At 34.2% G+C, this 12,400-nt stretch overlaps 1 protein-coding gene across 3 annotated transcripts in view; it reads right to left on the bottom strand.

Annotated features, from left to right (window-relative positions):
- LOC112050561 (proton-coupled amino acid transporter-like protein pathetic) overlaps positions 1–12,400 on the bottom strand; it is a 57,329-nt gene that overhangs the window by 19,313 nt on the left and 25,616 nt on the right. For all 3 annotated transcript variants that reach the window (XM_052881924.1, XM_052881925.1, XM_052881927.1), the window contains exon 3: positions 1,608–1,691. In XM_052881924.1, the coding sequence (XP_052737884.1) occupies positions 1,608–1,691 (84 nt within the window). The remainder of the gene's footprint in view (positions 1–1,607; positions 1,692–12,400) is intronic.

Below are 12,400 nucleotides of genomic sequence, written 5' to 3'. Positions count from 1 at the left end.
CATCATTATCAACCCCTATTCGGCTCATTGCTGAGCTTGAGTCTCCTCTCAGAATAAGGGGGATTAGGTCAATAGTCCACTAGGCTGGCCTATGCAGAGAGTTCGTGTCCTGAATTCTCTGGTGTGCAGGATTCCTCACGATGTTTTTTCTTCAACGTTTGTTCACGTGATATTTAATTTGTAAAAATGCTCAAAACTGAAAAGTTGGACGTGCATGCCTCGGACCAGATTCTAACCGACACCCTCCAGAATTGGAGGCAGAGGTCATATCCACTGGCCTATCAAGGTTCACTCAGTGGCATGTGCATCTCCAAAATGCAAAGGCCTTATAAAAATAGTGTTTTATTCGAAGACAAACTAGGCACTCAACCAATCTGAAGGCAGTAAGTGAAATTACCACAATTACACACAAATACGCAAAATAAGTATTTTTTATAACTTTTCTGTCTGTCTGTTTATGCTAATCTACGGAGTTATAGCGCCAATTTTCACGAGCAGCTTAAGCTAAGTCTGACTGATTTTAATGCGGATGATTACGGATCAATATACTAAAAAAGTCTCTTTCCTTCGCGGCATGTTCCTCATAATTGAGGGTCGTGACCCCTATCACACATTCACGTCTTTTCCCGTATGATGTCGCGCCTTGTACATATGTTTTCCGTGGTCCCGCTATGCGGCTTCGCGTCTTGTAGAGGTTCGTGTATCGAGAGTTATTTGATCTGACCAATGCATCGGGCTACGTCCTCGAGGTCTCTTCCCTTCCACTTTGCCAGTATAACAAGTTTCTCCAAGTTATCTCCTTCTCTCCTGGCAATGTGACCAAAATACTCGATGATACTCTGAAGACAGGTGATGGAAAGTCTTTTCGAGATGTGGAGTTGTTTCAACACCGATGCATTGGTCCTATGTGCTATCCACGCGTCCTAAGAATACCGATCAGCTGATTCTATGAAAATTTTGTAAAAATATAAAATTTCGGAGTAGGCAAGTAGTAAAAATTTCCGATTTTTGAAAGAAATTTTTGATTTTTACAAAATTTTCAAAGAATCAGATCGAATCTAGTGTAAATGGTTCTTTATTTTGACACAGATCACAGATTCATCCCTGCGTGGGTACAATGTAAGAAAAAATGTCTAATAAAAATCTTTCAAGGTTTCACAAATAAAATCTAAACGAAATGAAATCTGAAGGGAAGCCAGCTGGGATTTTATCTAGTGAGAAATATTATTCTGTCACCTGTACGAAAACAATTATATAGGTATATTTTTACGCTCTGAGATGTCGTTAGAAATTACAAATATTGGTTTTTTACTTTTGCTCGACATTGACGTGGACAAAAATTAGTGTAGTACAGATTAACGTTAGAGGAAGTAGTTTAGTGCCACGCCTCATTCTGCTGCCAAACAGCATTGCTGTGTCCCGGTAAGGCTGGTGGTGAAAAAACCATAAAAGGTATTTAACACCTTTAGGATTAACACCACCCTCAGGATAAAGGATAGCGCGCATTAAGGGATTTTATGACGATTTTACTATTTATATTAATATTCGTAATGATTCATACTGAGAAGTATTATTTATTATAATCAACTATAATTTATTATACTTACGACGTATTGGACTCCAGTGGCCTATGATCGGCAGGTACGTAAGGATCCAGATCTTCTCGGGAGCCATTGTATGCGAGCTCGATTCTATAAAAATAATGGTCATTTTTAAATAATATATACAATAGAATTGGAACACAAAAAATAATTTAATATTTTTTGCTACGTCAAAAAACTATTCAATTGACGGTACTTGTATCTAACTAGTGCCGCATAAATTCTGTGACGGTAGACAAAGGAAGACGACTCATAGTTATAATTATAGTTATAAGAAATTTCTAATAATCATATATTTTATACTCGTATAAGAAAAAAGCTTTAATAGCTTAACAGTTAAGGGGCCGAACTAACCGAGGGATTCAGGTTCGATTCCCGCCCCCTTGGACTATTGTAACCTTTCCAACACAATATTTTCCTACTAGTTGGAGAAGAATGGGAATATTGTTCATATTTAAAAGAAATAACAAATATTAAAAAAATGGGCTAATAGTAAATCCTAAAATCCCCTTCTAGTGGATACGTTATTGAATCACCAATAATTTTATTAATCTGGTGTGAAGATCACTTAAAATAAAAGCTATGAAGCATTAAATAAAACATTACCAATTATTACCAAATAATATCACAATTTTAATAAAGCGAGTCGCATACAGTCGCTGGATGCAGGCGGCTCAGTATCTTGGAATTTAGCAGCCCCTGCGAAAGGCCTATTCTTCTTAGAAGTCCATCAGTATATGATGATGATGACCAAATAAAATAAAAATTGCGAACCTTTTTATGAGAATGCTCAAAAAACTTCTTGGCTCATCCTCCGTTATAGAATGCCGTTGATGCATAGTCGAATTACAAGCAAAATGATCTTTGTTCTCCGCAAAGATCTTGCAGAAGAGTAGGAGATTGTGTGAGATTGTAGAATGTAATGTTGCTTTTCAATACAAGCAAACAATAAGAAGCCATCAATCTGGAGGGTCGATTGATTGTCAATTCATGGTGAATTTGACCTCAATCAGTTCGGTTCAGCAGTAATGTGATGAAAGAGGTGTTTTTCATTGCATCATCCGAAATACACAATTATGCATTTGCGTTGTTACACTTCTTATTAAGAATCTTTACACCATTTAGATATATTAATACTCACTATATTATTCTGTACTAGCGGACGCCCGCGACTTCAATTCCGCGGGAACCATGGATTTTTCCGGGATGAAAAGTCTATTGTGTTAATCCTATAGCCTATGTGTTAATCCAGATGACAATCTATTTCCATTCCAAATTTCAGCCAAATCGCTTCAGTATCCGCAGCGTAAAAGAGGAACAAACACACACACTTACACACTTTCAAACTTACACACTTATACACAAACTTTTCCCTTTATAATATTAGTGTGATAGTGTGATAACAATACGTCCTTTTATTTCGACAATTCGGATCTTTTAATGTCATCTTGTATTGAGGTCCTATACATCATTATCAGCCTATTTTAGAAGTATAGACTAAAATGTGGCCAGGTCTCCCTTAATAATAATAGTTTTATTTCCAAAGATTCAACATATTAGTACATTATTTTCAAACATAGCAGTAATATTGTGATTGGAACCATCCCATTAAGTTTGCAGTATTACTACTGTAACTTGTGACGGGCGGCCCCGCTCTTCCATAATATATAGTAGACTAATACATTGGATATAAATAATCATTAAATCTAAATTACTAATAATATACAAAAGTGCATGTGTTTGTGTTTGTGAGTGGTTTGTGTGTGTAGTGTTTGAGTGGTGTGTGTGAGTATGTGTACATGAGCATGCGAGTTTGTGCAGGTTTTTATATTCCGATTTATGCTACACTTGATGCAAAAGGTTTTCGGCTTGATCATAGTTAAGTTTAAGTAACCAATCTGTAAGAATTTTTTTGCAGTTATGTGAATTTAAAGAGACGATGTTTAATTTTTTGTTAACTATATTGTAGAGGTGAGTGGATTTTCTTGTAAATTGATGAGCCGCAAATTTAGTTTTGCTTCGGATTGTATGTAGTACGGTTTTTCGTCTCCTCTCTTTATTATTATTTTCATTGCCCGGAGGTACATTTTTGTGTACTTTTAATAGTGAAAGTAATACATATAATTTTCTAACTGTAAGTAACTCACAATGTTTATATAAGTCACTGGTTGGATATCTGAATGGCTTGAAGAACATAACTTTTAATAAGGATCTCTGACCACGTTCTACTTCAAGAAACTTTGTTTTTGAAGCTGCACCCCACACTGTAATACAATACCCCAAAATAGATTGACCCAGTGTAATATAGATCTGAGTTAGTAATTTTTTTGATGTTACATGCCTAAGAGATTTAAAAATCCAAATGAGTTTTCTGATTCTACCATTTATAAATTCAACATGGGGATGCCATGAGAGCCGCTGGTCTAATATTATGCCTAAATATTTGGTTGTATAGACTTTATCAAGAACTGGACAGCTACAGTTTAAAGAGCAACTTTTATTCTGTTTGTGAGTTTTAATTTGGAAATCACTATTAGGTTGTGTTTTTGAATTTATTGTAAAGCATACATAGTTGGATTTTTTTGTATTTAACGTCAAAAGATTTGACGACAGCCACAGAGAAATTGTTGAGAGACCAGATTCAGCGAATTTTTTGACCGAGTTCCATGAAGCACCGGAGAAAACTACAGCAGTGTCGTCAGCATAAGAGAACACTTGACCACTATCTAGTTTTAAATTGCATAGGTCATTGATATATATCAAAAACAATGTTGGTCCTAATACGCTTCCTTGAGGAACACCAAATGTTGGCTGAAACTCATCACTAACATGTTGTCCGATTTTGACACGCTGAGATCTTCCGTGTAGGTAATCTTTGAGTAATGAGAGCGGTGTACCTCTAATGCCAATTTTCTCCAGTTTTTGTATCAGCAGAGGAATGGAAACAGTATCAAACGCCTTTTTAATATCTAGAAAAACAGCTAGGCATTTTTTACCTTTGTCTAAGTGTTCTGTAATAATTGATGTTAACCCCAGTACTGCATCTTCTGTGGATTTTCCGTGTCTAAACCCATATTGTGAATCAGAAAGGATGTTGAATTTATTTAGATAGCTGACTAATCTAGAATTTATTAACTTTTCTAAGACCTTCGCTATGGATGATAATACAGAGATAGGTCTGTAATTATTAACATCTGAGTCATCTCCATTTTTGAACACAGGTGTTACGATAGAGTGTTTCAAAATTGAGGGGAACATTCCCAATTTGAAACATAGGTTAGCTAAGTGACTTATTATTGGTGCTACATCATGAATAGCTAATTTTAGAAGTTTTGTAGGAATGTTATCCCAACCAGGCGCGCTTTCAGATTTGAGGTTCCTAATAATACTTACAGTTTCTTGTAAGTCGGTATCCAGGAGTACAAATGAGGTCAGTTGATTATCGATAAACTTTAAGGGGTCAACACTTTGTGGAGCATTTAACATAATGTCTTCTGCTAGTTCCTTTCCAATATTGCCAAAGTATTTATTTACATAATTGATCGAGTGGATTGGAGAGGGTTTAATGTTTAAAAGATTTAAGCTATGGGTTTTAGGTTTGTTTAAGTTAGTAATAGATTTAATTTTACTCCAAAGTTCCTTACTATTTTTGAGGGAGTTAGTTAGTTTTTGTCTGTCGTAGGTTCGTTTAATTTTTTTAATCAAGTTGTTGCAGAAGTTGCGGTACCTTTTAAAGGTAATTTTTAAGGTTTCATTTTCAGGGTCAGCTTTTAACTTCTTTTGCAAATTATTTCTATTTCGTATACAACGTAATATGCCAGATGTCATCCAAGGTTTAATGTTACGTTCATTTTTAGGAATAGTTATTACACTTGAACTCTCTTTTTGAGCCTCTGTTAATTTTTCTATAAGTTTTTCCGTTACCAAATTAGGATCTTCTGAGTAGAGAAGTATATTCAAGTTCTTTTCCATGATAAGTTTTACGGCTTTGTCATAATCTAAGTAAAGTTTAGTTTTCTGACATTTATTCTTACTACGTAATTTAGATAAGGTTAAAAATATCATAGAATGGTCAGTAATCGAGGTATTGAGAATTGCTATGAACGGAGAGACATTCCTAGTCTGTAATTTTAAAATGAAATGATCGAGGCAGCTGCTGCCTCGGGTTGGAAGTGTGTGACCTGGTACTAAGCCATGAATAGATAACATGTTTAGGTAGTTAGACCTATTGTTACATTCATTATTTGATTCATTTTGTTTCGGTATAAGGTTGATATTTATGTCTCCTGTAATTATAATGTTTTTATGTGATCGGATAGTTTCAAGGTGCGTGCTAAGTGAATTAATGAAGTTAGTAGCATTAATATTTGAAGGCGATCGGTAGATTCCTAGAATAATATATTCGTCAGCTTCTAACTGTATACACGATGCATGATCTAATTTAATTTCGTTTGTTTTAGTCAAAAAAGTATTTCTGGCATAAATAACTACGCCATCATTTTGATTAAGGTGCAAAGATGTAGAAAATGAGTTATAGTTTTTAAGTGATGGAATAGTTTTTAGGGGACTTAATCTACATTCTGTCAGAACTAAAATGTCTATGGTATACTTTAATTCAGCTAGTGAAATTTGTAAATCATATATATTCGAGTAAATACTACGTATATTTTGTGATATAATTTTTAGGTCGTTTTTATTTATAGTTTTTATTTCATTAAGGTCCGCTACATCACACTGTTGTGAGAACGAAGCTACATTATCTATTTCGTCTATAGTTGTAAGCGAGTGATTCATAGTGAGAGTTGATTTGTAATTATACAGGGTGCTCGAATAACGTAGTTTCTAATTTGAAATGGAAAATTTAATCCTGAAGTGACGTTGACTGACCCGAAAGTTTGGCGATAGCCGTAATGCAACTTATAACAATTATAACCTGTCGTTTCTATTTTACTTATATTATGTTTGTGAATGTGGATTACAGTTGTCATTATTAGTAGGTAATTTATGAATATATGGCGAGTGAGAACAGTAGAAATGTAGAAAGTATTGTAAGTTAGTAAAAGTGTGTGTGGTAAGTGTATCATTGTGAAATTTGAATAAAAATTACAAAAATCTTTAACACGGTAGATAAAATTAAAACATAACAGTAAACTTAAAGCTAATACAATTAATGAACAATATATTTGAAGAATGGATACATTTAAAAAGTCATTTTCATTGTTTAAGATTGTCCAGATCAGATTCACATTTGATGAGATTGACTGGGGCACCTTCTTTTCTTTGCAAGTAAATTTTACCACTGGATGTCCAACAGTATTGATACTGATTAGTATTTGCAAAGTCTTTGGCAAGAAAAAACAACTTTTTAGTTTTCAGCGATAGACTTTCTGAAATAAAAATCCGCTTAGAGGGCCCGGCTAACCTTAGTTTTTCTGTAGTAGGTGGGTTATTTTCCTTATTTGATTTTCTGTACATACGAATAACTTTCTCCTTAGTTAGTACGCTATTAAAATCCACAAGCACAGTCTTATATGTCGGATCACGTGAGCTAAAACGGAAGACATCTTTGACTTCATGTGGCTGGATATTAATATTTAGGATTTTTCCAGTCGCTATGATGGTGTTGAGCAGGCTGTCTTTAGTTTCCGATTTAACTGTCGGTATATTTTTTATTTCAATGCAAGTTGATCTAGACAGTCTTTCGTAGTTATCCAATTTATCCTGTAGGAGCTCCAAGCTTTGAAGGTATGACTGTCTTTCAGATTCCATTTTATTTATTTCAATGGTAATTGTGTCATATTTTGCCGACAAGAAATCAATCGAACTCTGGATTTCACTACCTTGCTTTCTTATTTCATCTACTGCTAAGAATATTTTTTCAAGTTTATCAAACTTTGAACTTTGCTCTTTTTTAAAACTTTCAAGGATGTCCTTGATCTCAACCATGAAGGAAGCGAGTCGATCGCCGACTTCATCTGAACGCCGCCGTTTGTTTCTAAACCCTTGTTTCGCTCTAGGGGTTTCCGTCATAGGACATTCTTTGGTGGCATATTCATTCGAATTGATATGTGTTGTATGAGTAAGTTGCTTTGATGGAGATAATGACTTGGTGGAAGGTGGGGTGCGATTTAGGGGCATTTTTTAAAAATTAAGTTCGATAAATATAAATTATTAAAAAAAATAATTATAATAAATAATTAAATATACAAAATAATCATAAAATAATAAATAATAAATAATTATACAAAATAAACATAGAATAATAAATAAATAAATATACAAAATAATCATAAAACAATAAATGAATAAATAATATATAAGTAAATAAAAAAATAAATAAAATAAAAATAAAAAATAAATAAATAAATAAATAAATAAATAAATAAAAAGTCACGCCCTGAGATTCGAACCGTCACCACTAGTTGCCGCTAGGCTATCGTATCTGTGCAAGGTAATAGTCAAATAATCGAACTGTATCCCGTACGGCGTATGTTACTTCACAATGATGACGACACGGGTCACTGAACCGTGTTACCGCTGTGAGCGTTTCATCGATGCACTTAAAATGTCAAATGTTTTGAATTCACAAACGGTCACAAGCAATGCAGTGTTATTGAAACAAATCGGTTTTTTGGTTTATTATGCACTTTTCTTTAATTATGTTTACTTTTCTTTAGTTATGTTTACTAATGCACTTTGTTTGTGTTTAGTTTGATAATGATATTTTCTTGAAAAACAACTTAAAATAACACTCGACGGGTTCAATATTGCATCACGTTTTTTGGCATATTTACTGAGTAGTTATTCTTACGCACATTATGACATAATTATTGCACAGTTTAACGTCCGAATATCACTTGGTTTTGTCAATTTTCCACGTAAATTATTTTTAACTAAGAATTAAATACGGAGCCTATGTTTACTTGGCGTTACTAGCGCCATCTCTGATTCCTGCCTTCCAGCGCCCTTCTTCAGGATAGAAGATAATATGGAGCATAATTCCACCATGTTGCTTTAACGTGGGTTGGTGGACAGGGCCTGGTGATTATGAAAAATATTTAACGGGTAGCTTAGCATGCTCTCTGAGGCTTACTTACTTTCCAACTCCAGGCAAAATGTTCAGCCTGGCTTACTGAGATTTTCTTAGACAAAAGTAAAGTTCAATGTACAGTGAAAATTGAAAATTACCAACAGTGACAGGCAGACAGACAGTAGCACTGTTGGTAATTAGTTCTATTTTTGACAACCCTGTAGAGCGGTAAAATGAGCAACTTGACATAGAAAATAGTGCCTTAATAATGTGTCGTTGAAGAACAATCTATCATACAGGCTTAAGCCGGATTTATATTTGTCTGACGTGTCGTGTTGTACCGCATCAGAACAGAATCGGTTTCATACATTTTGTATACGACGCATCAGAAGTCATCACGACATGTCACAACACATTAGTGCAAACGTTACCATAGAAAATGTATGAAACCGATTCTGTTCTGATGCGTCACGACACGACACGTCAGACAAATGTAAATCCGCCTTTACAATTTCATTCGCAATTACCATCGTTGGCTTCAAACAGATAATCGTCTCGAGTGCAAATAAGATAACAAGCTACACCTGAACTATTATCTCATTTATCTGTGATTTGTAGCGTAAGTACTCGTTGCGTGTTATTAGCGAGGCATGTCGTGCGACTAATTTACCGTGACCCATTTTATTTGATTCCATCAATCAATCAATACAACTTTGTCAATGATTGATAAAGTTGTATTGATTGAATCATCAATTGAAACAAAATTATCAATTATTTCAACTTTGGGTTAACTTTAACATACAGAAAACTTGCCTATAACCTACAGAAATTTCAAATAATTAAGGAGCAAGATTTTTTCGTAATATTTTTTTTCAAATTTATAGAAAACTGAATTTAAATGCGGACGAAGTCGTGGGTGGGAATTCTCTGTCTAGGTTTAAACAAAATAAATATTTGCATTTTTAAAAGTTGGAATGACTGTTGATAATTCTCACAAATGTACGGATTAGAGATAATAGAATAATATTACTCAAAGAAACTCTATAAGTCGGTCACCTGAAAGACCAACAGGCACTGAAAGTAATTATTAGATATCATTAATCAAACTCCATCAATCACTTAAACCTGACAGAAAAATCCTCACCGGGGGTTCAGTTTGCTCAGACTAATGAATAATGATGAGATCATTAATTATGTAGATAAGTAAAAAACCTACAGTACAGGGCCGTCTTAAGACTAACCGCCCTTGGGCACAAAAGAATTTGCCCAAAATATTTTAATACCGTTAATTACATTTTAAAGATAGTTAATATATCACTTACATTGAAAATACCTCAAAAAGTGACAATTTCCTATTTTGAGCAAGTTCACACTTTATTTTTTCGCGACAAGTAGGTCAAAGATATTTCTGAATTTCATCTAAATCAGTTCAAAAGTTTAATCGCGAAAAAGTAACAGACAAACTTACTTTCGCATTTATAATATTAATATAGATTATTTATAATAATAAAATATATTATAAACCAATGTACCAGCCTGCTGGGACCCTAGAGATCGGACCTGTGTGCCCTTTTCCTAAAGACGCTACTGTTACAGTCGCGGATTAATTTTCTGTGACAAATCTTCTATAATTAAAGTGAAAACTAACTAGTCGCCGAGTGTCGCACGTAGATTAGAGATAATATAGAAATGACTTGAATAAATTATGATGATCATCATTAGCTGTTATTTGTTCTGTACTGTTCTGTTTCGCAATATACTCATATATTCGATGTGTGACAATTTGACAACCTTTAGAGTTCTCTGGCTCTGTCCATTGGCGTGTCTAGGATTACTTCCTGGGGTGGGCCTGGGGTGGGTCCACATATTACTGAACAGAGTCGACTCAATATAAAAATTTCGTTAACAATATTTGTGGACGCAGAACTCTGATATGAATCGAGTTATTTTATTATTTTTTCTTTGTATCTAGGGTAGGTATCCGAAAAGATCTTAATATATTTTTCAAATCTTTATTATAGGTTTTTCTTTATTATAAGTTGTAATGGTTATTATTTGATATTTTAAATGATATTTTGTGTAATAATAATATTACATTAGAGCAGCTTTGGTATTTCCGCGCCCATAATAGAATTTCAAATCGGTAGCCCAGTATACTAGGGTGGGACCATTCTTGGGTGGGCCCGGCCCACCCTATATATACGCTTATGGCTCTGTCACTCCCTGGCGTAGTTGATAATGTGTTGTGGTTATCAATTTTCGTTCGATATATCCCGATTGGGTCAGTTTAGGTCATATTTTCTAAATTGAATCATGTCTGGTACGGTAATAGGTACCGGCCGTGGCTAGTTACCACCTTACTAGAAAAGACGAACCGTCTTATACGATACGTAGAAACTGTCAGTATGTACGTACTTTTCAATGTTTTCATACTGTTACTATCGTGTTAACGTAAACGCGAATTTATATGGAATTGAAACAGTAGTGCACTGGTGCCACTAGATGGCGCTGTTTCAATTCCTTAGAAATTCGCGTTTACGTCAACGAGATCGTCACAGTATCAAACTGCCACTAGGCGTGACTAGTCCCTCTGATTGTAGATAAAACAAACTTGCACCTCTTCCAAGTATGCTTCTATATTAGACTGTATCGTCACTTATAAGTGAGATCGTTAGATGACTTACTTGTTATTGAATCATGTGACAATAGCTAATTTAACTTGGATTCGTCACGATTAGTGTGTTTATCAATTCAACATCTTGAACGCATCTCAATGGCGTTGTTAATTTCATTTGAAATACCATTCCATAATCTCGCGAAAATAGAGCTATTTTATATGTACATAATAATTTAAATTATTAGAAAAAACATACATACAGCCGAACGTAGAACCTCCTCCTTTTTGGAAGTCGGTTAAAAATAGCGGACACCCGTGAGTAAGTTTGCTTGGAATTGAACGGAATGAATGAATGATTAAGTTTATATTCTGTGAATTTTTCCGAGATTAAAATTTCCAATTTAATTAATTTTATTTCATCCAAATCGGTTTAGTGGTGTAGCCGTGACAAGGTAACAGATATACACTCAGACTTTCGCATTTATAACATTAGAATGGATAGTAAGATTACGCTATTTACTTTATTTCAAACCTCTTACTGAAACGCATAAAGCTAAATGTGGGTAAGGGGAAGGTATCACAAATATTGCTGCAAACATTACTTTAATGGTTACGATCGTTTGTTGTATGCCACAGAGTAAAGACATTCCTTTGTTCCGCGGCCGAATTATGGGGCACTTTATGAGGATACGTGATAATATTATTATGCTGTGGTTTTCAAATCACGTGGCAATAAATCACCATTGTAGGTATCTGCGTGTTGAACATTTTGGACCGCCAGTGAATCAGGTTTGTGATTCTTTATGGTTTGATCATGTATTCGTTATCCTTGATTGAATCACTAATTTTACTTACCTGTTCTACGCAATATAAGGTTCGTCACTTATAATGTATGATGATATTTAATAAATATTTCGCATTTTGTTCAGTTTACAATAAAATATGTTTTCATATACATAATAATTGTCTTTAATACTAAACTTGGGACTTCTAGAAATGTATTGCTTGACACTTCAAATTATATTTTGCTAAAAAGTTTTCATTCTTTGAGGGAATATGTTAATTTGCCGATCTGCTGGCCTTTTTGGTCTTTATTAAAATAAACATCAAATCAAATGACAAAGTGTTATTTACATACTGTGTGATAACTAC

Source organism: Bicyclus anynana, chromosome 6 (genome assembly GCF_947172395.1).
Source record: "Bicyclus anynana chromosome 6, ilBicAnyn1.1, whole genome shotgun sequence".
NCBI classification, from domain to species: Eukaryota; Metazoa; Arthropoda; class Insecta; order Lepidoptera; family Nymphalidae; genus Bicyclus; species Bicyclus anynana.
Note: the sequence above shows the minus strand (reverse complement) of the source record. Positions and strands in the feature narration are given on the sequence as shown.